At 44.7% G+C, this 27080-nt stretch overlaps 1 protein-coding gene across 2 annotated transcripts in view; it reads left to right on the top strand.

Moving 5' to 3' along the window:
• Positions 1–1048: 1048 nt before the first annotated feature.
• Positions 1049–27080, top strand: part of RGS17 (regulator of G protein signaling 17) — a 34492-nt gene continuing 8460 nt past the window's right edge. The window contains exons 1-3 of one of the 2 annotated variants that reach the window (XM_016215935.2): positions 1049–1189; positions 17620–17709; positions 19404–19638. In XM_016215935.2, coding sequence (XP_016071421.2) covers positions 1071–1189; positions 17620–17709; positions 19404–19638 — 444 coding nt within the window. In that variant the 5' untranslated portion in view covers positions 1049–1070. Of the gene's footprint in view, positions 1190–17619; positions 17710–18892; positions 19114–19403; positions 19639–27080 lie in introns of those variants that run through there. The other variant, XM_087817697.1, reaches the window with a different exon arrangement.

Here is a 27080-nt window from a genome sequence, read left to right as displayed (position 1 = left end):
TAGAACTAAAAATATAATTTTTAAAGCATGAGCTCACAATACCAGAATAATCTGAAGTACTTTGTGTGTTTAATAGGTATTGCTCTCAGTTATACATATGACCACATATGTATGTGATTTACATACATCTTGTATTTTTGAAAAACATCATTCAGTAGAATTCATTCCTTTTTCAAAGAGGTCATGATAAATTTGATATTATTCTACTAAAACAAAACTTTATTTTTTATCTTCAACAAAGCCGTAGATCAGGGTTGGGCGTATAAATAGAAAACAGTTCCTTTGGTCTGATTTGTGAGGTCACAGGTAGAGAATCTTGTTCCCCAATAGTTTTCTTATCTGCCATGATATATAACATAAATTCTACCAAAGTAATTCTCCTTGATTGGATGCTTTTTATCTTTTCACAATTCTCTACTAAATGAACATAAATCTGGGTGCTGGAGGGAAAGGAGTGGGTGCCTTTGCTACAAGGTTACATAACTGAGCATGAGGCATGTTGCCAATAGTATTGAGATTAGCCCATGGAGGGAGCACCGGGAGTGCCCAAAAGGAGGTCGGGTGATTTAAAAAAGGTAAGAGAGGAGCACCAAAAACAAACTTGCTCTTCCTCACACTGTTACGTAATTAAAAACCTTGCAGCGATGATTTATGGAGCTCAGTGAACCTTACTGTAAACATCAGTGGGGAAACGAGAACTGCACGCCCCCTATAATCATTGAAAGGTGTTCACAAAGGAAAACAGATGGAATCGCTGAGTAAAGAAGGAAGTTAAAAATACATTTTCAGACTTGTATTTACCTTACCAACTGATCTGATTGTGTGGCGATATTGTTACTATAATTTTGTGCAGCAGATAATGATAGAAGTCTGTCCCCAAAGCTGTTAGGAGAATTTTTAATTTGATGGCCAAGGCCTGTTTGTTTGCACCTTTCCTAAATGGTCTTCCCGCCCCCACCCTTTAATGAAATCATGCCCCCTTCAGCACAGCAACTTATCTTTACTGCGATGTTTTTTATACTTTATGTTTCCTCTCTCCTTCCAGCCAGTCCGGCACTGCGATAGCTGAAATGCGAAAAAGGCAGCAGTCACAGAATGAAGGAACACCTGCCGTGTCCCAAGCACCTGGGAACCAGAGGCCCAACAACACATGTTGCTTTTGTTGGTGCTGTTGTTGCAGCTGCTCCTGGTATGTCCTGTTACCTGTAAGATACCACACCTGAGCTGGGTAATAACGAGAGCAAACATGATGTCAGCTCCTAGGGCCATGCGAACTTCTCAGTCTCTAGGCCGTGAGAACTTCTCAGTCTCTAGGCCGTGAGAACTTCTCAGTCTCTAGGCCGTGAGAACTTCTCAGTCTATAGGCCGTGAGAACTTCTCAGTCTATAGGCCGTGAGAACTTCTCAGTCTATAGGCTGTGAGAACTTCTCAGTCTATAGGGCCATGAGAACTTCTCAGTCTATAGGGCCATGAGAACTTCTCAATCTGTAGGGCCATGAGAACTTCTCAGTCTGTAGGGCCATGCGAACTTCTCAGTCTGTAGGGCCATGCGAACTTCTCAGTCTGTAGGGCCATGTGAACTTCTCAGTCTGTAGGGCCATGCGAACTTCTCAGTCTATAGGGCCATGCGAACTTCTCAGTCTATAGGGCCATGCGAACTTCTCAGTCTATAGGCCGTGAGAACTTCTCAGTCTATAGGGCCATGCGAACTTCTCAGTCTATAGGGCCATGAGAACTTCTCAATCTGTAGGGTCATGGGAACTTCTCAATCTGTAGGGTCATGCGAACTTCTCAGTCTATAGGGCCATGCGAACTTCTCAGTCTATAGGCCGTGAGAACTTCTCAGTCTATAGGGCCATGCGAACTTCTCAGTCTATAGGGCCATGAGAACTTCTCAATCTGTAGGGTCATGGGAACTTCTCAATCTGTAGGGTCATGCGAACTTCTCAGTCTATAGGGCCATGCGAACTTCTCAGTCTATAGGCCATGAGAACTTCTCAGTCTATAGGGCCATGAGAACGTCTCAGTCTATAGGGCCATGAGAACGTCTCAGTCTATAGGGCCATGAGAACTTCTCAGTCTATAGGGCCATGCGAACTTCTCAGTCTATAGGGCCATGAGAACTTCTCAGTCTGTAGGGTCATGGGAACTTCTCAGCCTATAGGCCATGAGAACTTCTCAATCTGTAGGGTCATGCAAAGTTCTCAATCTGTAGGGTCATGCAAACTTCTCAGCCTGTCTGTTTCTTCCTTTAAAAGTAGGAATTATTGGAGAACATCATTGACTTAGTGCAAACATATCCAGACATAAATATACTTCCTCAGAATGTATATTTAAATTGATAGTAAACAATGAAAAATTATTTTATATCATGCTTTGCTTCATCCATGCTTCCTAAAGATATGGGTAAAAATAGGGGTATGGTTATATGTTTATTTAACAACGAACAATATTCTCCAATGTGACAGAAGGTGCAGGAACATGAAGGTAATATCTAGTAGTACTGTGTGTAGTAGTCAGCATTGTGTTTTAGCTACACACTATTTCATAGAGTCGCAGAGTCAGAAAACTGTGAGTCAGGGTGGCAGCCTCAGCCTTGGAGTCCTGGCAAAGGCAGAGAAAAGAAGTGCCACAGACTCACGCTGACAGATCTGAGGGCCAGAGGCCGTGATGGGAATGAAGGCCAAGTCCCTTAATGAAAAACTGTGAACTCAGAGCCAGGGAATCTGCTTTCCTTTGCGGTTTTTATCACTGACTGGCTCCGTGACCTTCAAGTTGTAATCTCTGTTTCTTGGCCGCCTCGTTGGCACAGTGATGAAGAGTTGTACAAGCTGATTCCCAGGGTCCCGTCTAGCGCTAAGTGCCCATGATTCAGGCCCTCAGAAAACCTGCTCCAGTTCCACATTCCCAAAGTGCCTTCAGATGGGAAAAGCAGTAAGACCCAGAGTCCCAAGGTATAGCAGTTGTGATTTCTCAGGGGGATGTTATGCTGACGGAACTTTCTGTAGGACCGTGCATTTTGGGCTCCTCTAAGATCCAACTCGCCAGTGGGCCTCCTAGGTTAGCAGTGGTTTCCTGGATCTCCCCGGCCTGTTTCAAAACCCTAGAGAAAGGCCCCAACGCTTGTATGATCTCCACTGTTTCCCAGCATCCGTTAAGGTGGTTGTTACCATATGGTGGCATAATGTTCTGTCATTGTGGCCAAAACAGAAGATGAGACGTGTCCCTGTGCAGCAGTAAACTGGGTGTTGAACAGGCTCCGACCCTCTAGAGAACTTCACGTCCAGAAAACCATCAGATAGTGTAGCAACTTGGAAGGTTTAAGTAGTTTTTATAAATATCACAATTGCTTTCCAGATGACGGTGCTTCGTTAGGGAGAGTCCTTTATGATTCTTTTTCTTTTCTTGTTTTGCTTTTTTTAAATTTAATTTTATTGTTGACATTATTACAGATATTTCCCATTTCCTCCCCTTTTTAAAAAATGTATCTTTATTGTTGAAAGTATTACAGATGTGCCCCCCCCCCCGCCATTGATCCCCTCCAACCCTACCCGCCCCACCCCTAGGCTTTCCTCACACTATTGTCTGGTTTTTTTGCCTTCTTAAGCCTTAACTATTTCAGATAGAGGAAATAGAGTTCTAGAAGAGGAAAATATTTCAATAAAATCATGTAATTTTTTTTCTGTATCACTCCTGGAGAGACCATTAAGCGCTGGTCTTAACCCCTGAGACACAGTGGATGTTGCATGGTGCAAATGAGACATTATATGGTGGCTCTGAAGCTGAACTGCCTGGGTTCAGAACTCATCCTTATTAATCACTATCTGCTTGACCTTCAGCAAGATACTTAATGTCTTCAGATTCCTCATCTATCAATGACAGTTAAAAGAATCCCAGTCTCATAAGGTTTCTGTAAATGTTAAATGAAATAAAACACATACAAGCATGCATTTAGTAAGAGCTCATTGGGCTATTGAACACTCTGTATTGGAAAAATAAAATCTCTTTAAAGTGGAGCTGGTTTGAAATGTATGTTAAAAAAATCAGCTTATGGTTATAACACAAAAATTGTATTGGAAAGGAAAGCTGTTCTATTTAAGTTCTATATAAAACAGCTCAAATACATTGCTGCACGGGGCTGAGAATTATACTGCTCCTGTTTCTCATTTGCACTGTGCCATGTTCCGGTAATCAGTATATGATCTTACTCACCTGCCCAGTTTAACTCTGAATTGCTTCAGGATTAAATCACCAAAACAGACATGGAGTCCTAAAGATTCGTTTGCTGTCAAGCAGGTATTTAGCAAGACTGGCTTTTATTAATTCATAACATGCACATTAAAATACTCAGCATGAGCTTGTAAGCACCAGATTGCCACAGACACAGACTGTGAATCTAGAACAGCTTTGGGAACCTGCATTGACTCTGCATATCTCTCGGGTGACGCGTGTCTGGCCCCCAGACACGTGGTGCGTTGGATGAGTCCTGTCAGTTCTAGAGCATCGTTGTTGAGAACTGGGCTTGTCAGCGATGAGCCGTGGATGCCTGAGCCTGGGCTCTCAGATGCACAATCTATACACTCACAAGTCTTCTGTATGTGATAAACGGGTCATTTCTACTATAAACAGCTTGATGAAGAGAAGGGAAGTTAAACTGTCTTAAGCTATAGATGCTATCTCATTGCAAAGGAAAATGTCCGTTACGCATGCATTTTACAAATCCCATTATTTTTATACTTTGAGTTTAGGGGAAAAACTTGTAAAGGCCTGTTAGAGTTGGGGAAAAAGAAAGAGAGAAAGAAATGCTCTTCAGATTTTCCAGGCTAGGTCAAAGGAGCAGAACAAAAAGAAACACTAAAAAAATGTAATTTAGGAACCAAGAAAAAGTTAGAAATCAAAATGTGAGTAACTGTCATTTGTAAATAGAAGCAGTTGTCATGTAGCTGATTTTACCTCCTTTTAAGGAAACAGAGAGCTAGGAAAATAAATTTCTATATCTAGTAATAAATATAAATACCTCAACCTGGCCTCACATGTTATGGGTTCTTTAAACAAGACAGCGTTTCCCTCAAATTTGCATTTCTCATTCATATTTCATTGTCAAGTCCTCTCCTATTTTTAAATTTAGCCCCGCCTTTGTAAAAGTTTGGATTTTTTTCACAATGACTAATTCAGCTGATCTGCTCTCTGCCCCTGTCAAGGGACCATTAGCTCCCTTTTCTTCTCACAACCCCCGTTTCAGGAGGAGACAAGGGAGTGAGGTTGAGACTGTTTCACCTGTTACGTACCCGAGTCATGGGAGCCTGAGTGTTGGCCCTAAAATGAAGACTCAGCATTTGCAAACGTTTCTCTCTCTCTTTCTCCTCCCACCCCCTTCTCCCTTCCACTCTCTCTAAAAATCAATGAAAAAAAATCCAAAAAAAAAAAAAAAAAAGATGCCTCAGAAAAGAGATGAAAGGTAGAGCTTTCAAAATTCATTTTGAGCTTAAAGCTAACTTCCAGATTGCCCCCGGACCCTCTCTGATCATCAGAGGTTATATTAAAATAACCCAGACTATTTTTTTTCTTTCTATAAAGCCTTTAGGTGCTATTCCATCCCTGTTTTAATTCCTCATTCCTCTTGGTGATGTCCTCTCAAGCAAGACAGGTTTCTGTGTTTAGTCATAAAAAATTAGACCTGAGACTTCAGCTGTCAACTCCCCACAGCCTTCCCGCCGGCCTCGCACTGCTTCCTGGTGGGGAGGGAAGGTTCTGGGGGAGCGGGGCCCCCAAGTTTTGCTGACCACGGCCCCAGTCTTCCTCTTTGCAGTTTCCAAGGGAATTGTTCTGTCTGTAGCTATTTTACACATTAGACAGCTTGAAGCTTTTGTTTGGGAGGAAAAAAATCCCCTCACTGAAAAATGACTTGGGAAATGATTTCACAGAGGAAACGGAAGGGCTGCCTCCTGTCCCCACGGCCGTGGTGACAGAAGTGGGACTACACTGCAGCTCCCTTAACATCCAGTCCTCTGTTTTGTCCGCTGTCAGATGACACTCCCAAGCTTTTCATCTCCAGATTCGATATGGGCCATTCCCAGAGCCTCTTACCTTGCAGACTCTTCAAGAATTACATCAAATACAACTTTGCAAATCGAATCACAATCTCACGCACTAGTGCCTCTTGCCTGCAATATTCGGCCCAAATCAGATCTCCTCCATTCTTCTCAGAGGAAATGGCCAGGGACTGAATTTAGTAAATTATCCCCGTGAAAGCTAAAATCGTCCCCCTTTGGAACACACTGGTTCCCAGACTTCCCAGACCGTGGGTAGACCTGACTCAGTCCATGTTAAATACTTCATAAACATGCTTCTGGTTGCCCCCCTCTCCATTTTTAACAATCACCGCAGCCTCTATAACTCAAAACTGCAAAAATAATGTCCTTTTTTGTCCTCTGACGCTGTCACATTTCCGCTCTGTGCCAATGGAAACACGCAGATGCATGCTTTAAAAGCCAAAGGATATTTTTTGAAAGGAAAAACAAATCTGCGTCTGCTCGGTGGTAAAGAAACCACCCTCTGGAAAGAAATCTGTTTGCAGAGGCAAATGAGTCATTCCATCGGGGGCACCAGTGACTAAAGAGGCTCCTCCGGTACCTGTGGCCCTCAGAGACCCGGTCCGTCGCACGTGGGAACGTGAGTGAGCCCACAGGACTTCCAAAGTAGTTGCGAGCAGATCGTCATAAATACCGTTTACAGAGAATTCTACAGTTTTGAAATTCTGTCTTGCATGGCATAGATAAATTTTCTCAATAATTTTTTTTTAATGTTTTTATTGATTTCAGAGAGAGGAAAAGAGGGGGAGAGAGAGAGGAACATCAATGATGAGAGAGTCATTGATCGGCTGCCTCCTGCGCGCCCTCTAATGGGGATCGAGCCCCAACCCGGACCTGTGCCCTGACCGGGAATTGAACCGGGTCCTCCTGGTTCATAGATCAACGCTCACCCACTGACTGGGCAATAACTTCTTTATTAAATTTTTGTGTATTGATTTTTAGAGAGAGACATCGATTTGCTGTTCCACTTATTGATATATCATTGGTTGATTCTTGTATGTGCCCTGACAGGGATCGAATCTGTAACCCTGGCTTGTGGGGACAACACTCTAACCAATTAGCTACCCAGGCAGGGCCCCTCAATAGCTTCTATAACTTACACAATCAAAGTTATTTTGAAACTCCATGTCACGCTTGCATAGATACATTTCCTTAATAGTTTCTATAACTCACACAATCAAAGACATCTACTGAAATGAACCAGGTTTCCCAGGCCATATACACAAAACCAAAAGGTGGATATTAGGACTGTGGACCTTCTGTATGCCATGCATTGGTTAATTTACTCATTACAATTTATTATTGCCTGGTTCTGTTGTATTTCATTAGCTCTCACCAAATTCTCCCTGCCTCTAAATATAAAGGGAACATTCTCAATAAGCAACGGAATGTTGATGTGAATATTGGGTATTATCCCCCAGGTCATCCTCTAGAAAATCGTAGAATTCAAGCTGCCTCTGCTAAGTCTGTGTGACATATGCGCAGAATGCTAGCTATTGGAAAACTGCTAGAATTAGAGCACCTTGACCAGTTTCCACTGAAGGCATACCACGGGGACCCTGGACTGTGTTTACTGTAAATGCATATTTTTCTGAGTGTCACATTGCAGTGTTTAGATCATCAATAGAGAGATATATGTGAAGAAAACGAAACAGATGAAAATATCATGTATATATATTTATGTTTATATGGCAGTAAAAGGAGTGGAGAGATTATGATTCAGGAAAAACCTAGGGTGTACTGTCGAGAATTTGCAATAAACGAGGAGGAGGAGGGAAGGGTTGCTGCGCATCGCTTGCTCGAGTGGCCAGGTGGACGGCGATTCCATCAGATGGGAGAACCCTGGAACAGGAGGCGGTTTAGCGTAAGGTGCTGCCCTGGGCTTGCTCTGTTGGAGATACCCAAGAGTTAGCTGTGGAAATGAATTTGAAGCTCACGGGGGAAATTTTGATTGAATTTAGATTCAACGCAACAATCTGGGAGCCATTGGTATGCAGTATATAGGAGATGAGAGTGACGGTGTGGAGTGGGGAGCTAGAGTGACACCTCAGGAAATAGCAGTTGATAGGTATTATTTCTGACCCCCTCAGAAGTCTCGGGCTGAAAGGAAGTGACCATGCTTCTTGGATTTGACCACTGTATGCTTAGCATGTCCCACTGACATGTTGCCAGTGAAGGTAGAAGAACCTGTTTCTGCATTCACTACCCCGGCCCTTTGTCCCCAGCGCTCCCATTAACGAACACAGGGATCACCCAGCCTTCCCAGAGCCGGCACCACAGGGCCCCAGCACCCCCAGAGTGTCATCAGTTCATTAGCTACTGGGGTCGTTTCCCAGGGTCAAGACCACGTGTAATGACACACGCACAGTAACTGGAAAACACCAGGGGAGGAGTGAATTTCTGGGTGGATGAGGGACCCTAGCTTCTGCCAGATGAGTCTCTGAGTATCGACTGCTACAGTTCTAACTGTTTCATTCTGGTTCTTATGATAGGGACACACGTTCACTAAAAACCAGGAGCCTGAGCTCCAACTTCACTGATGCATTTAAAGACTTGGGTGATCATGTGCCATTTTAATAACAGTGTCTACTAACTACATAGAAGTCCATTTGGCCTTTTCATATCCACGATATTTGCTTTCCCACAAAAGCATCCTCTAACTTAATTATGACTTACAGGGAAAATTACAGTGGGTGGAAGGAAGAGCTTAAAATAGGATCTCAATCAACCTGGGAACTGAAGTAGAAGATTCTAATGATTGGTGTGTGTTATATGTAAGTGCATCTAAATATTCAGTCCTGTAATTCTCTTAATTTTAAGGGGAGAGGAAACAAGCCCTGTTTATTTTAAGAAGCTTTGGTTATTTAACTAGACGTGGTGGATCCAGATTTTAATCATGTGATAACTTAAATGCAGTTGGCATTCTAAATCAAATTAAGGTGTTGATGAACCTAAACTACACGGCTTGCAGTTTAAAGTAAAAATTTAATATCAATAGAAAGTGGGAATTTTTGAAACCCATCTTCTCAAACAGAAGCATGTGTAAAAGGAGATTGGTAACAAAGAGAGAGTATGAGAGCATGAAGTGATTTCAGTTTCTATGATCAAAAAAGAAATTAACATTTACATACAACCCGGACAGCATTATGCTAAGTGAAATAAGCCGGTCAGAAAGGACAAGTACCATATAATTTCACTCATATGTGGAATCTAATGAACAAAATAAACTAACAAACAAAACAGAAATAGACTCATAGATACAGGGAACAGACTGACAGCTGTCAGAGGGGAGGGAGGAGGGAGCGGGGTGAGAAAGACGAAGGGATTAAGGGGAAAAAACAAAAACACAGCCCACAGTCTGGTGGCTACCAGAGGGAATGGGGGTGTGGGAGGTAGAGGAGGGTGGAGGGAGGAGACTTGACTTGTGAACACGCAATGCAATATACAGGTGATGTGTTATAGAATTGTACACCTAAAACCTATATAATTTTATCTACCAATGTCACCCTAATACATTCAATAAAAAGTAAAACCAAAAAAACCCCAAAACATTTATATATACAACCCAAATGGAATTGAAATGGCTTTTTAAAAACAGCAAATATTTTCTGCTTGTTGGAGTTAAAAAGTTTTCAAATTAATTTGCTCTAAGAATGTATGGCCTAAGTTCCATATTACCCAGCGAGTGACATTAGAATTCAAAACCAGTTATTATGGGAAAGAATAGCCACAGTGTTAACAGGATTATGCTGCCTTTTTAAAACCTGAAGCATTATTTCTAAATCAAATGATTTGGGCTGGGGAGTATCCAGAACACTTCCTAAAATACCAAAAGGGGAAATGGGTGCAATTATGCACACCTGTCAAGATTAAATTTATCTCCGAGTTTGATTATTTCACGCTCAGAATAATTGACTTTTTTCAAATATCTTAAAAACATATAATTATCAAAACTCTGCGCTCATAAGAATAGATTTTCTTTTTCCAAATAAGAGTAATTACTTCCAGAGTTTTTTTTTCAGTTTTACTCCGATTTAGGTAAAACATCATATTTATAAAGACAACACAGCCATCTAGTGGACAGATTTTTTAATAGTGGGTTATTTAATTTTGAGGGTAGTTCAAGCTTATGAGATAAAAGCTTAAACCAAATGAATTACTCATTTTATGACATATGATACATATTCTGGAAAGTAGGTGGAGTATTTATACGGCCAGGCCTGTCTTCTTGAGTGACACTCGTCCTGTCTTCCTGAGTGACACCCGTCCTGTGTTCCTGAGTGAGAGACACTCGTCCTGTGTTCCTGAGTGAGTGACACCCGCCCTGTGTTCCTGAGTGAGTGACACTCGTCCTGTGTTCCTGAGTGAGTGGCACCCGTCCTGTGTTCCTGAGTGAGTGACACTCGTCCTGTGTTCCTGAGTGAGTGGCACTCGTCCTGTCTTCCTGAGTGAGTGACACCCGTCCTGTGTTCCTGAGTGAGTGGCACTCGTCCTGTCTTCCTGAGTGAGTGACACCCGCCCTGTGTTCCTGAATGACACTCATCCTGTGTTCCTGAGTGAGTGACACTCGTCCTGTCTTCCTGAGTGACACTCGTCCTGTCTTCCTGAGTGAGTGGCACCCGTCCTGTGTTCCTGAGTGAGTGACACTCGTCCTGTGTTCCTGAGTGAGTGGCACCCGTCCTGTGTTCCTGAGTGAGTGACACTCGTCCTGTGTTCCTGAGTGAGTGACACTCGTCCTGTGTTCCTGAGTGAGTGACACTCGTCCTGTCTTCCTGAATGACACTCGTCCTGTGTTCCTGAGTGAGTGACACTCGTCCTGTCTTCCTGAATGACACTCGTCCTGTCTTCCTGAGTGAGTGGCACCCGTCCTGTGTTCCTGAGTGAGTGACACCCGTCCTGTGTTCCTGAGTGAGTGACACTCGTCCTGTCTTCCTGAGTGAGTGACACTCGTCCTGTCTTCCTGAGTGAGTGGCACCCGTCCTGTCTTCCTGAGTGAGTGACACTCGTCCTGTGTTCCTGAGTGAGTGACACTCGTCCTGTGTTCCTGAGTGAGTGGCACTCGTCCTGTGTTCCTGAGTGACACTCGTCTTGTCTTCCTGAGTGAGTGACACTCGTCCTGTCTTCCTGAGTGAGTGGCACTCGTCCTGTCTTCCTGAGTGAGTGACACCCGTCCTGTGTTCCTGAGTGAGTGGCACCCGTCCTGTGTTCCTGAGTGAGTGACACCCGTCCTGTGTTCCTGAGTGAGTGACACCCGTCCTGTGTTCCTGAGTGAGTGACACCCGTCCTGTGTTCCTGAGTGAGTGACACCCGTCCTGTCTTCCTGAGTGAGTGACACTCGTCCTGTGTTCCTGAGTGAGTGACACCCGTCCTGTGTTCCTGAGTGAGTGGCACTCGTCCTGTGTTCCTGAGTGAGTGACACCCGTCCTGTGTTCCTGAGTGAGTGGCACTCGTCCTGTCTTCCTGAGTGAGTGACACCCGTCCTGTGTTCCTGAGTGAGTGGCACTCATCCTGTCTTTCTGAGTGGCACTCGTCCTGTGTTCCTGAGTGAATGACACCTGTCCTGTGTTCCTGAGTGAGAGACACTCTTCCTGTGTTCCTGAGTGAGTGACACTCGTCCTGTCTTCCTGAGTGAGTGACACTCGTCCTGTGTTCCTGAGTGAGTGACACTCGTCCTGTGTTCCTGAGTGAGTGGCACCCGTCCTGTGTTCCTGAGTGAGTGACACTCGTCCTGTGTTCCTGAGTGAGTGACACTCGTCCTGTGTTCCTGAGTGAGTGACACTCGTCCTGTCTTCCTGAATGACACTCGTCCTGTGTTCCTGAGTGAGTGACACTCGTCCTGTCTTCCTGAATGACACTTGTCCTGTCTTCCTGAGTGAGTGGCACCCGTCCTGTGTTCCTGAGTGAGTGACACCCGTCCTGTGTTCCTGAGTGAGTGACACTCGTCCTGTCTTCCTGAGTGAGTGACACTCGTCCTGTCTTCCTGAGTGAGTGGCACCCGTCCTGTCTTCCTGAGTGAGTGACACTCGTCCTGTGTTCCTGAGTGAGTGACACTCGTCCTGTGTTCCTGAGTGAGTGGCACTCGTCCTGTGTTCCTGAGTGACACTCGTCTTGTCTTCCTGAGTGAGTGACACTCGTCCTGTCTTCCTGAGTGAGTGGCACTCGTCCTGTCTTCCTGAGTGAGTGACACCCGTCCTGTGTTCCTGAGTGAGTGGCACCCGTCCTGTGTTCCTGAGTGAGTGACACCCGTCCTGTGTTCCTGAGTGAGTGACACCCGTCCTGTGTTCCTGAGTGAGTGACACCCGTCCTGTCTTCCTGAGTGAGTGACACTCGTCCTGTGTTCCTGAGTGAGTGACACCCGTCCTGTGTTCCTGAGTGAGTGGCACTCGTCCTGTGTTCCTGAGTGAGTGACACCCGTCCTGTGTTCCTGAGTGAGTGGCACTCGTCCTGTCTTCCTGAGTGAGTGACACCCGTCCTGTGTTCCTGAGTGAGTGGCACTCATCCTGTCTTTCTGAGTGGCACTCGTCCTGTGTTCCTGAGTGAATGACACCTGTCCTGTGTTCCTGAGTGAGAGACACTCTTCCTGTGTTCCTGAGTGAGTGGCACTCATCCTGTCTTTCTGAGTGGCCCCCGTCCTGTGTTCCTGAGTGAGTGACACCCGTCCTGTGTTCCTGAGTGAGTGGCCCCCGTCCTCTCCTCAGCTCGGGGAAGGAGACGCGGCTCCCCTCCCGCACCTGCTGCGTCTTCAGCCCCGGGCAGCTGGACGCTGGGAGAGAGGAGCAGTAGGGTGACGTGTGAGGACGTGTTTTATAACAGTGGCGAGGAGGACGCCTTTATTTCCTCAGGTGGACGTAGGAAGCGCTTCGGTAACAGTGGAATTGTCTTTTTTTTAAAAAAATATATCTATTGATTTCAGAGAGAGGAAGGGAGAGGGAGAGAGAGAAACATCAGTGAGGAGAGAGTCACCGCCCCCGACTGGGGATCCAGCGCACACCCCGGGCCTGTGCGCCGGCCGGGACTCGAGCCCCGATCGCCTGGATCCCAGGTCGAGCTCAGCCGCTGGGCCCCGCCGGCCCGGCCGGGGTTGTCATTCTAACGTACAACCCATCGGCCTTCCCGCTGAGCTAAGCGTGAGTAATAATCTGCCTTCGGGTGCCAGCCTTGTCTCTGCTGTATCGCCCGGGTAGGAGGTCACCCCGTTGCCGGTGAGGACAGCACAGCCCGGGAGGGCACCTCATCTTGAGGGGCCTGCCTGGACCTGGCGCCCCCTCCGTGTGCCCCTGGCCCACCGGGACCACACTCCCGCCCGAGGCGCCGAGCTCTCGCCCTGTGCTGACCTCGCGCCCTTGTCCGCTCCCGGCCTCCGCGCCCGGCCCCCGCTGGCAGCTCCCTTTGCCGGCCTCCGCCTGCGCCCCGCGCGCGGTTCGGTCCAGTTCAGCCCTTGCCCCCCGTGAGCCTTTCTCAGCGGCCTCAGGCGGAGCTGTGGTGCCGGCCGCGCCCACAGGCACCGCGCCACGCCCGATCTGGGCTCTCCCTGCAGTGCCCTGCGCTGCCGCTCACCCGCCGGGCTCCTCGGCCTCAGAGCCTCTGTCCTGCTGATCTCTTTAACGCTGATTTGAGAGAGAGAGAAAAGGTGGGGGGGAGACGTTGTTCCACTTATTTCTGCATCATTGGCTGCTCCTTGTATGTGCCCTGAGTGGAGATCGAGCCCGCAACCCTGGCCTATGGAGACGATGGTCTAACCAACTGAGCTACCCAGCCAGGGCTTTGTGGATCCTGGATTTCCAACCCAGGCGCTGTTGCATAAGCCAGGGGTCTGGGACATACTTATAGGTTGTTGCTGACTACTAAATGAAGCTGCTGTATTATTTTACCGTGATATTTTGACTGAGGTAAATGCAACACTTAAAGAATAACCTCCCAGTTCTTTTTCAGAACCTGAAGGATGTTGATTCCATTTTTGCTCTGGGAAATTTAAGGTAGAAGCTGTTCCACAGCAAGGAAGAACTGAGACCACAGTGTGAGCATACTGAAATATTGAGTGGTGGCCGCCTTTCCAGTGACAGAGGTTCTTTCCTGAACCTTGAGGCCTTCCTGGAATACATTTAAGCATCTCATTGATTCCTCAGTTGAGTTTTTGTATAAATACGTAGTTTTGTGCTCAGCCCCTACCCCAGTGTTACTGTGGCTACTGCAGAGTTTTCATCCTAAATGCAACCATTTCAAGGGTTCTCCCTAGGAACCAATCGCTTTTCTTACAAAAGTGGACCGTCTTCCAAAATAGGCCCCGCACACATCCATGATGAAAAATCAGTAGGTAAACGCTATAATGGGCAGCCAGTGGTGTTTCTCTCACCCCACTGCCCAAATGTGTGCAAATCTGCACAGAAAGAAGGCCTTATTTTCTGAAATATGCCAAATGTATTTCTCCCTTCTCAAAGTCACCATCCTCAAAAATGTCTAATGGGAGTTTAAATGCTTATTTTCACATCTTTAGCCTCAGTTATTGGCATTTTCTTCCATAAATATTTAAGCTTTGATCAAGACTCCCCCAGTGAGTATTGTATATGCATTCGGTTCTATTTATGGTTTTAGTTGTTTAAAAAGCAGAAACACTGTGAAAGTAAAAAATAGATGATGCCTCCACCACATGACCCCTCACTGTTGTTAAACATGATGTTTTCCTTTCCAAGCTTTTCCCAGAAAAATCACGGGCAGTACACATATGTTAATCTAAAGCAAACGTTTCCTGCAATTTCTTACCTTAACAAAACCCAGTGTATTACTTAGGGAAGGACCCAGTGAAATTGGGGACAGACATCTGTCATTCCTAAGACATAAATGACAGTCTATTACCACCTCCACTATTATTTTCTCCATTTTTTTTTCATCTTAAAATGGCATTAGCAGTGGTTCTTGATCATTAAAACTTTGAAGCCAATTTTTTAAGGATGATACTAAAGGACAGTTGATTAACAGGACACTTGTAGTTTCTTTCTACAGGACAATTTTGTGCGCGATATTCAATCACGAAATGGAGCAAACAGTGAACAGTTAAGCACTTATTAAACATCTATTTTAAGTCATTTTAGTACATATGTGTGTCCATATTTTACCATCTGTAGAAATGAAATATATAAACACAACCCAATATTTCATGATGATCACTCTAATATGGTGGCATTTGGGATGTTTGTAAATATCACAGACGCAGATAGAAGAGCCAGAATTCATGTTCAGAAACTTGTCAGTCATGCGTGCGGGCTCCAGATTTGTTGCTCCACAGCAAAGTCACAATGGAGAAAAATTTTTTTCAAAGACGTTGCCTAAAATGGAGAACTCTTGCATCTGTGTGTCACACCGCATTTGTGTGGAAGCGTAACAGAAACAAATTTTCAAATTTATTACTTCATCAGCAAAGGCAAGCTCTTTTTCTAGTCTTTTTCTAGTACCTTACTATGTGTGTACACACAGATATAAGCTCCGTAAACCTTGGCAGAAGGAGTATTCATCTGCTATTTAAATATGATCTTTCTAGAATTTATAAAAAATTGGCGTATTTTATACGTTTGGCATCCTTGATTTCTCCCAGGAAATTTCAGAGAATGATGTCAGCCTCCTCCCACCCACTTTTTCATAGTTTTTGGAAATCCATCACGTGCCAGAGAAGCACTCTGGTCAAAGACACTGAGAAGTTGGTGACTCTTCTGAGCACGTCCCCGACCTAAGTGTGTAACAGCACGGAGGCCTGAGGTTTCCTAGGCGACCTTAATCTGCAGACACGTTCACAGTCCCCACACGCGGGACGTAGACACTGCGCTGCTGTGGCTGAACCCGCTGGCTGCGGCCGTGGCTGCCCTGCCCGAAGGCCCTGGAAGGCCTCCCTGCAGAGCACCAGCAGCGAGCCAGGGTCCCGCCTCCCCGAAGCCTGCGGGCCACGCCACTTTGGTGCCGGTTTCCTCTTTCCCTCCACGGTTCTGCGCCACTAACTCCGCCACTCTCCCTAGAAACCGTTAGAGGACAACTTGGTTCACTTCACCGTCAATTTTCTTTCATTGAAGTGCCTTTTTCTGACGAAAGGTCCTCTCCAGTCCCCCCGGCCCCTCTCCTCCAGGCGGTCACACTTCCTCACTCACTGCCCCTGGCTCGTCTCCCTTCCGGGGGTCGATTGGCCTCCCCCCCCCCCGAGACTCCCCCCTTTGCTCCATCCTGTCACCCCCACCCTCGGCCTGAGAATGAGTTAAGGAGCCTTCCCGCCTCCCTCGCCAGACTTCCCAGGTTAACCGCTTGTTGGAAGCTTTCTCGGGCTGAAGTGTCCCCTTCTGTGGCCACCCTGATTCCTGGGCCGCCCCTTAGCCCGTGGGGAGCAGTGTAGTGCGTGGGTGCCCGTCGGGGCGCATGGCTCCTAATAGTTGCTCAGTAAAAACAACGGGGTCATTTGCCAGAACTGGGTCCCGATTCCAAGCATACGACCGCGTGTTTAGTGTCCGGCTTTGGGCCGACATAACACACAGCTCTTGATTCACGGCTCGTCTATAAAATGGGGTAATAAATTTAAAGCTAAAAAGACAGCCTGGCTCATAATAGACCCTAGGAAATAATAGCACCCGCTTTCCCCGTGGAGAAAGCGAATGCTCAAGTGAAAACTGTGCGTGAACTTCCTCTGCGCCCTGACAGGCTCCCTCGCCCCTCAGCTTCCACCCAGAGGCCTGGGTTTGCTGATTCCCTAGCTTGGCTGTTCCAGGCCACCCTCCCCGTGTGCCTAGTCCCTGCCCTAACCTCCTCCTGAGGCCCGGCCTAAGCCTAGGACCTGGGGGCCCACCCCGGGGCGCCGCTCAGCTGCAGGTGCCGGGTTGGACGGTTCTCGTTCAGTGTTAGGGAGCCCATGGATTCCTGTAGAATTCCCGAATTTATGTCCCAGAGACACGGAGGCTCCTCTCGCCGCCCGGTGCTCTCCCATCCAGAGCGTCTCGGGACCTTGGAGGTCGACCAAATGGGAGGAAAGGGCAGGGACAGCAAATATAAGTCCAGGGGTACAGACTTGGTAGATGGAGGGATGATGGTGTTGGTGACCGAAAACCCGGTCTGCAGAGAAAGGGGGTGTGAATTTTGCAAATGCTGATTTAGGTTCTGACACATGGTACCTTTTTAGCTCCCAGTGGGGGAAAGTAAATGGAAAGAGTCAGAATGGAGTTGTTCCAAAGAGTAGCATCATAATGTATAGCAAATACTATTAAAGCATAGCATCATCTAGGTAGCTCAGGGATTCTAAGTAGTTTAAATTATGTGAGGATGTGTAACAGATCCATTGAGTTCTGATTTACTTTATAATTGCATTAAGTAATGATTCTCTTTCCTTCAGTTGACGCGGGCTTACCTGTCTTTTAAAAATGGCATTGCCCTTTTTGCACACGAAATGTTCTCACATAGTTGAAAATAAAATTATCCTGTGAAATATTTTCCTGCATTTTTTTTTCTTTTCGATCATTGGTTTTCCCTAGACGAAATAAAGTGTTATGCTACATTGCAGCCTCACTGTTAGGAACGAAGAAAGAGCGGAAACTGCAGAAAGACCCCCACACACCACGAAAATGGAGAGCATCCAGGTCCTAGAGGAGGGGTGAGTGATTCGCGTGGTAACCGCGTCCTGTCCCCATGTGCCGTTCGCGTCCCCTCGGGGCTTCGTGTCAGCTCCTGCGGCCGTTGCTCCTCCAAATGGTTTTGTGAAATGAATGCACAAGCTGCAGGATCTTACTCTGTGATCGCCGGGGCTTTCATCAGTCCTTCTATTAGCTGTGTCGAGCTACCAGCTACAGTGTCGCCTGGCTTTATTTTTATCTTTCAAAAATCGTGATTGTTGCATGATTTAATGCCCCAGTTCGCCCTAACTCTTTCCTTCCCTTTCCTGAGAATATTTCTTTAAGTTGTTCTCTTTAGGTGGGAAGAATCTAAAACACACACGAAAAAGATGTGGGATGACCTTCAGCCAGCTGGTGTCTGGCCCCATTTGGAGTATTTTCTCCAAAAACGAGAAGTTGAAATGCAGAACTGGATCTATAAATAAAATCAAAATAAAAGTAGATTATTTGTGTAATTACAGGTACTTTTCCAACTTATGAGAAGGTTTTAATGTTGATGCTTCATAGTCACTTTTTATTTTGAAATTTTTTAAATGAATGTGAAAGTTCTGATATTTTTGAATAGTAAACATCTGTTTAAAATTCTTGCTCAAAAGGTGTATATATAGATATATATGTTTATCTATATATATCTTTATATCTACCTATCTATAGATATAGATGTAGATGATAGATAGATGATTGATAGATAGATAGATGATAGATAGATAGATAGATAGATAGATAGATAGATAGATAGATAGATAGATAGATAGATGTCTTCTTTGACCAAGTGTATGTTAGGTTGGAAATTTATTTAATAGACTGATGAATGGGAAAACAAGATCAATTTAACCATAAGAATCTCCAATGTATTTTTTCCATTTCTTTGATGTATAAGCAAAGGGAGTAATAACAGGTGGTTTCTGCAGGAAAGCAGTCACTGAAGACCTGAATATAGATACTAAAAAGTCCTCGTATTGTAAGGGCCCTGTGCTTTGTAACTGTGAGAACTCCATTCATGGGTAACGATTCATTTATAATAAAAGTTTAGGAAGTTTTGTGACAAGTGCACACAATGTATACTTTTATGTTTTAATTTATTGTTGAAAGTATTACAGATGTCCCTTCCCTCCTTCCATTTATAGCCTCCACCCTGCACCCCCACCCCCACCCCCAGGCCTTCACCACACTGTTTCCTGTGTCCCTGGGTTATGCATAAATGCACATAAGTTCTTAGGTTACTCTCTCCCCACCCACCCCCGCCTTCCCGTATTTTAGATCCGGTGATAAATGAAAAAATTAGCTACCAGAGATGAAAAGAGAAACTGTAGCTTACGGCTTGAAAATGAAAATCTACATCAGATGCAAACAAATTCAGCTTGCCCTTCGAACAGTGTGTTAAGGTTTGCGCATCTCCATCTTCATTAGGAATTTATGACGACCACATGCATAGCGCATATAACCCCTTGCCGTTTGAACACCAGGCTCCCTCACCCGCAGCGTGTGCCTAAGGCTCGTTTTTGGCAAGACCCAGAAATGACTGCCCCAGTCCGGGCGATTGTTCCCGGACCGGCGGGGCTCGCGGCCAGGACCACTAGATGGCAGCAAGGGACAGCGCCTGCACCCCTGCGCCCGGCCTGGGCTCCCGCGCGGGTCAGGGCGCCTGGGTGACGGCCCATTCCTTTCTCTGCAGCCAAAACCCCACGGCGGACGAGGTCCTGTCCTGGTCTCAGAACTTTGACAAGATGATGAGGGCCCCGGCGGGCCGAAACCTGTTCCGAGAGTTCCTGCGCACGGAGTACAGCGAGGAGAACCTGCTCTTCTGGCTGGCCTGCGAGGACCTCAAGAAGGAGCAGAACAAGAGGGTCATTGAAGAGAAGGCCAGGATGATATACGACGACTACATCTCCATACTGTCGCCCAAAGAGGTAAAGCCCGGGAAGCGTTGGCGTGGGCTTCCCGGGCCCCGAGGAGCCCGCGGCCCGGCCGGGCTGGGTGGTGCATGGGGTGGCGCAGCCTGGGAGGGTCTCGGCGACCTGAGGGCCCCTCGCCAGGACCCAGCCGGCTGCGCCCGGAGGCCAGGGTTCTCCACCTGCTTTGAGCGTTTGTCCCTGGCTGACTCTGTGACAGTCTCCTTGCTTCTCCGAACTAACACGAGGAAGCCTGTTAAAAATACAGTTCCCTCTGACTTGAACCAGAGTGGAAAAGAGCTTACTGTGGGGCGGGGTTTCTCCACGTGTGACCCCCGGGTCACCTGTACGACACTCACCAGGAGCGTTTGTCTGAAAAGCAAATTCTCGAGGTCTACCCGGGACTTCTGAATCTGATGGTTTTTGAAATAGAGCCCAGGAATCTGCACTTTTAACAAGCTTTCCACATCCATACGAGTTTGGAAACCTCTGATACAGGGGCTCAACAAAAACAAAAACACACGCACCATTTTTGTTGATGTTTATGATACGATCTTTGCAGAAGTGAAGGATGAGCCTTTATGATCCGTTAATATTCTTGAGGAGGGATGGGTACGGTGGTGATTACACTTATTCTAGCTTTGCTGTTACTGAAAGTGCAAGCTGCTTCTTCCATTGCCAGAACGTACCTAATAAATGAGGAACATTTCACGCAACCAAATTAACACTTTTCCATTAACCTTTAAAAAATTAATTTGCGCCTGAGAAATGTTCCTGCTGTTAGACTTAAAAGTTGTTGGCAAGGGAGGAGGTAATGGTCTGCGCACGCCTCTGGAGGGCTGAGTTCCAGAGGTGCTTCAGGCGTTTGAACTCAGAGGCTCCTCGAATCCTTGCCTTCTCCACACCACCCTCTTTTGTCTTTTCTGTCTCTCCTAAGCACTGTGATTTTTACCTGTGCATTTGAATATCCTGACCTGGTACTCTTCTGCTCGCAGAGGTTACCCTCCACACCCCTGGCAGGCACAGACCTTTATAAGGTCCCCTAGAAACAGGCTGTGGTCCTCAGTGCCTCTTCCAACACTTGATGGGGCCCCAGCTGCCTTACACTCTCGCCTTGAAATCTAGAACATGGGTTAGTGTCCACTTTAGCCATCTCTGTGTTTGAAAGTCTATATAAACCATTTCACCTCAATGAGGTAGACCTAAGTAATTAAATTTTTTATTAGATTAAAAGTGCCCTTGGTATTCCAGAGTACTCCAATCCTGTTGTCTCTCAACAGTGAGAAACCTTGAATTGGGTACAAAAAGATCATTTTATTTTCATTTCCTGTATTGACATTAGAAAGGTATTCATAGCAACACGGTGGGGAGAATTTTTCTGTAGCCTCGGTGCATTTATTACTCATGCCTTTGTGTTTCTAACGTCATAATTATGCATCCTAAAAATACATTCTTCAGGCTTCTGGTCTACCTAGAACCTTAGCATTTAACCAATACTATTTTATTAGCACATTTGTTTCTCATTTTTATTTTAATATTGTGTTATATGGCAAATCTATCAAATAATTCAAAGGTGCCCAAAGGCATGCTGCTCTTGCCATATTTTCACATAATTACAGAGTCTTTAGGAAGCTTATCTAGTTCATTCCTTTGTACTATCTAGGTATCATCTTAAAATAATGACTATTACATTTTAAAATAATGTTAGAAAAAAAAAGTATTTTCCATAGTACGTACATATAGTTCCTTTAGTTTAGTCAACATTTTCTGATTTGTAGCTTTTTATGGGAAACCCTTTCCCATTGTCCTCACAGCTTCTGGTTTCCATATGTCACAGATTGATGGAGCTTTGCAAAGCACTTAATTTTCACAAAACTACTTCTTTGAGCCATAGTTTAGAGCTATCATAGTTATTAATTACTGAAAGATTAACTATGGGACTTTTGTTCTCTTTGCAAAAGTAATGGAGCTTTGTTTTAGCCTAATTTCTTGACTTTGAACATGAACACAATCTTTGCTAAATCAAATAGATGAATATTTAATGTAATAGCCATATTTATCTTCTTTATTTTTTTAAACATCTACAATTAGGCCATTACGCACTCTAATACCCTGAATACTGCAAAGAGAGAGACAGAGACAGAGACAGAGAGAAGTGAAATTCACATTTTTATTGTTGTATTTGTAAATATACTGACTTGTCAATAACATGACATAAAAATCTAAGTTTTGGAGTGCTTGATGAATTGCCTTTGTTCAGCCAGCTGATTGCTTTCCTAACACAGCAATTACACAGAGTGGTCAAGAGTGGGTTTACAATTGTGAGTATAGGAAACATAATTTATTCTTGTGTTATTAACTTATCACTAGATTTTCATTTTATCTTAATTGGGTTGAGTTATCATGTTTCTCTTTGTTAAATGTAGAGAAAGTCTACATTCTTAAATTATTTATATGTATATAATTTATTTACTCTACATGAAGCCAGTATCCTGAAAATTGCATTTCATTATTTGTTTTAATAGCACGTTTTATGTATTTTTAATAATGGGAGCATCATGTTATAAAATAGATGTTTGCAATCAGGGTGCCATATAACTTCCATGTCTTGGAATAGCATACATTTAAAGAGGGAAAGGGCCAAATTTTAAATTTAAAAAAAAATCTAAAACCAAAAAATAACACGTCTTGTCTTTCTAAAATAAATTTTCTTTTTCATGCAGTGCCCTCAAAGTAAAAACAAATGGAGGTAATAGAGAGGAATTTAAGACATCTGCACAAAGCAGATGCTTTGGCAGTTTATACTTGTTAAGTATTGAAAAGACAAAACCAACAAAATACAGAATTTTAATTAAAAGTCTATTTGAAAGGTATTACCAACCATAAACAGCACTGAGTTATTGAACAGGGGAACAATTATAAATCCTGCAACAAATGTAAGACTTTTTATCTGAATTGATAGACACTGTGTGTGTGTGCAGCTGTTTACAAATTCCCTTAGTGATGGCGTTGTCTTTAACCAGGGCTGTCACCTGGCCCCGCCACTTACCACCCAATGACACTAAGCAACTCACTTCAGTGCCCTGGGGCCTCAGCTTCCGTGTTTCATGGAGTGATGGTATGGAAAAAGTTCTAAAACCCACTAAATCTATGACTTTCAGGCTCTGCCTCGTGGTGATTTTCATAGGAATAGGAATTATTTGCTTACTTTGAGTTCACCCTAAATTTCCAGTTGCTCTCTGGGAGAGGGAGGAGCAATAAACCTATTGAAACGCCAGAATTATCTAAAAAGAATGCCTATCTGATAGGTGTGTGGATTCTGTGTGTACATATATATTCTTTTCAAGAACAACTATGTGAATTCAGCACTTTCAATCATTTAAGTCAGTTTTTATAAACAGGATTCATTTGACTGTATTTTCTTAGATTCATTTCTTTGTGCATGTGTATTATTCAAAACATACTTACTGAGTATTTCCTATGAGCCAGGTGGTAGGCCGGATGTTTGGAATAGGATGGTGGAAAAAATCATTGGTCTCTCCCTTACGGAGCTTACATTTTGGGAAGACAGACAAATGATGCCCAAAATAAGTGCTAAAAATTGTAATAAACATTATGATGGAGGTAAAGGTGAAGGGGTGTAGTTTGGAAAGGGGTAGTCAGGTAAGGTCCATCTGATTAGATGAAATTCAAGTTGATAACAAAATCTAAAGACTTGGGTTTGATCAAAAAGGTGTCATCATACTTATGATCAGTCACTATTACCTTACACTGGGCTTAAACTTTGTAGGTGAAGTGGTCTTACTGTATTATGACGATATGAGTCTCAAAATAATCCTTTAGCCACTAGGACAGATGGCACCATTTGACAGCAAAGGAAACTTATTCCCAAGAAAGTTAAATGGGCTGTCCAAGGACATTAGAATTATATTCTTGTAGAGAGAGAACATAGCCCAAGGTCTCCTGATTCCAAACGTGTGCTCTTCAGTCTCCAACCTGCTGATCGGTTATTCCACTGCCTAGTGCTTTCTTCATGACACTACTGTGTATTTCTGTGAACCCACCTCAGAACTCGAGGCAAAAGGAGAAACAGCGACCTTAGCTGCATCCCTGAACTGGGACAACAAGCAAGATAAACGGCCCCATCATTGAGACCCCCAAGAATACGGTTACTGTGCTTGTATCCTACCAATGATCTGTGCTCCAAGAACTAAAGCCCAGCAAATTGTTTGCAATTTATTATTGTTTTCAGTAGAAATAGTCAACACAAAATACGACTAAAAGTGCACATGATGAAGATTTCTTAAAACTGATGGGAATACCAGATATTCTTTATTTTTAGATCTATAAAATTAAACATGAGTGAACCAAATTTAGTTAAAATTAGAAAGAACACCTCCAGGGACAGAAGCTATAATCGGTAAAATTTCATATAGACTTACAAAGAAAAAAAGAAAAAAAATCTATCATTATTTTACTTATAAAACAATTCTAAATAAAACAACTTCAGTACAATTCAAAATGAAATGCCAAAACATTGAGGGGGAGGGGAATCTTAATCACCTTATGCAAAAAATTATCCAAGGAATTAACCTAATTTACTTAAAGGAGGGTTTCTCTGAGGATAAAAGTCTTTCAGTGAAAATTCATCATTTTAGTATAATTCTGCGACAGAATCTGTCGAAATTGCCATTGCTTCCTGATGGAACAGAAAGGCAGCCCCGAAACTTGGTGTGCAGCAGTCATCGTCGTGGCGTGCCCCTCGGGGGGGGGGAGCCTGGGACCGAGAGCAGGCGTGTCCCTGTGTCCCTCGTCCTCAGCTCGCCCGGCCCTCCCGCCCGCTGCCCAGGGTTGCCCCGTCTCCCCGCCTGCGGCGCTCATTACATTGTCCTTCCAACTGGTTTGTAGAGCTGCCCGTGGATGTCTGCACGTGTGCAAGCCGCTTGCTCTTCTCCCTGCCTCTCTCCTACTCCCGGTGGGGGTGGAAGCTTCCAAGGTCGCCGAGGCCTGTCACCGAGTCACCCCGACCCCGGCCTTTTCAAAACCCCGCGGGCCGCCCCGGCACCGCCGATAAACCTGCGGGTTAAACGCTGCCAGACCTGCCGGGGCTCCCTCGGGCCGTCCCACGGCCTTGCCTTTAAACCCTGTTACTGCTGCACTGTCCCCCTCCTTCCTGCCGCTTGGATGTGAAACTGAGAAAAGACTTCCCATTGCCCCAGGACAGCTCTTGTCGGTGCTGCTCAACTTTCTGTTGCCTTGGGGCGAGTTCTTTACAGGACCCCCCCAGTCCCCCCTGCACTGGACCCCACACAGGGTGGCCTCCGAAGCCATCCAGGCGCGCCTGACCCCCAGGGCGACCGTGGGAGCACCCCCACTAACCTGTGTTATAGAAGCACAGAGATGCCACAGGTGAAACTATAGATTGTTAGACCCATGGGGTTTATCCTTGTTATTTGACCTCTCTGCACTTCTTTTGACTGACCGACAACCTTTTCAAACAAACAACCAGATTTTAAGGTAAATATTGGTTTTATTTTCTTTTATTCACCATCCTGTATGTATTTATTGAACACCTTTTACACATACTTCGGTTGGGGGCAAGGGGGCACGCAGATTTAGTGTAAGACTTCGTGCCAATCTCGGCGAGTTTGTACTCTTAGCTCTTTAAAAATTGAATGTATTGGGGTGACGTTGGTTAATAATATCATATAGGTTTCAGGTGTGCAATTCCACAACACATCATCTGTATATTGCCTTGTGTGCTCACCACCCCAAGTCAGGTCTCCTTCCATCGCCACTTATCCCCCGTGCCCTCTTCTACGTCCCCCACCCCCTTTCCCCCCGGTAATCACCATCCTGTTGTCTGTGTCAGTGAGGGTAAATGAGGGGTTTTGGGGGGGTTTTGCTAAATCCCTCACTTTTTTTTTCACCTAACTCACAATCCTCCCCCCCTCTGACACCTGTCAGTCTTCTCTATCTGTGACTATTTTGTTTGTTAGTCCATTTCGTACGTCAGATTCCACATGTAAGTGAAATCACATGGTGCTCGTCTCTCTGACTGACTGACTTCACTTAGTATTATGCTGTCCAGCTTCATAGATGCTGTCATAAGAGGTAAGGTCTCCTTTTTATGGCCGAGTAATATTCCGTGTGTAAGTGCTCCACAGCTTTTCCACCCACTTACCGATGGATGGCACTTGGGCTGCTTCCGAATCTTGGCTGTTGGAATAATGCTGCGGTGAACACAGGGGAGCATATACTCTTCCAAATTAGTGTGTCAGGTTTCTTTGGAGAACTTCCCAGAATTGGAATTGCTGGGTCATAAGGCAGCCCCATTGTTAATTTTTTGAGGAACCCCCATACTGTTTTCCCTAGTGGCTGCCCCAGTCTGCATTCCCACCAGCAGGGCACCAGGGTCCCCCTTCTCCACACCCTCGCCAGCATGTGTCGTTGGTTGATGTACCGATGATATCCGATCTGACAGCTGTGAGGTGATAACACTCTGAGGTTTTCATTTGCATTGATCTGATGATAAATGACATAGAGCATGTTTTCACATGTCTATTGGCCACCTGTAAGTCCACTTTAGAGAAGTTCTGTTCAGGTCCTTTGCCCACTTTTTAATTGGGTTGTTTGGTGGGGTTTTTTTTTGGTGTTGAGCTGTACAAGTTCTTATAAATTTTGGATATAAACCCTTTATCAGGTGTATAATTGGAGACTGTGTTCTCCCAATTAGTAGGTTGTCTTTTCATTTTGTTGATGGTTTCCTTTGCTTTGCAAAAACACTTTAGTTTGATGTAGACCCATTTGTTTATGTTTCTTTTGTTTCCCTTGCCCAAGGACATATATCAGAAAAAATATTACTATGAGAAATGTCTGAGAGTTTACTACCTATGTTTTCTTCTAGGATTGTTATTGAGTCTTAATTTAGTTTGTGTGTGGTGTAAGAGGTTGGTCTAGTTTCCTCTTTTTTTTTTTTTTTTGCATGCATCTCTCCAATTTTCCCAACACTACTTATTGACTAAACCATCTTTACCTCATAGTATGTTCTTGCCTCCTTTGTCAAATATTAATTGACCATAAAGGCATGGGTTTATTTCTAAGCTCTCTATTCTGTTCCATTGATCTATATTATATGTCTCTTTTTGCCAATATCATGCTGTTTTGATGACCGTGGCCTTGTAATATAGGCTGGATCAGGTAGTGTGATTCCTCCAGCCTCGTTCTTCTTCCTTAAGATGGCTGTGGCTATTTGGGCTCTTTCGTGGTTCTATACAAATTTTTGAAACATTTGCTCTAGGTCTGTGAAATACTCCATTGGTTCTTGATAGGAATTGTATTGAATCTGTAGACTGCATTGGGTAGAATGGACATTTTAATTATATTAATTATTCCTATTTGTGAACATGGTATGTGCTGCCACTTTTCTGTGTTTTCTTCCGTTTCTTTCTCCAGTGTCT

The sequence above is a fragment of the Miniopterus natalensis genome, chromosome 5, assembly GCF_054644295.1.
Source record: "Miniopterus natalensis isolate mMinNat1 chromosome 5, mMinNat1.hap1, whole genome shotgun sequence".
Lineage (NCBI taxonomy): Eukaryota > Metazoa > Chordata > Mammalia > Chiroptera > Miniopteridae > Miniopterus > Miniopterus natalensis.
Note: the sequence above shows the minus strand (reverse complement) of the source record. Positions and strands in the feature narration are given on the sequence as shown.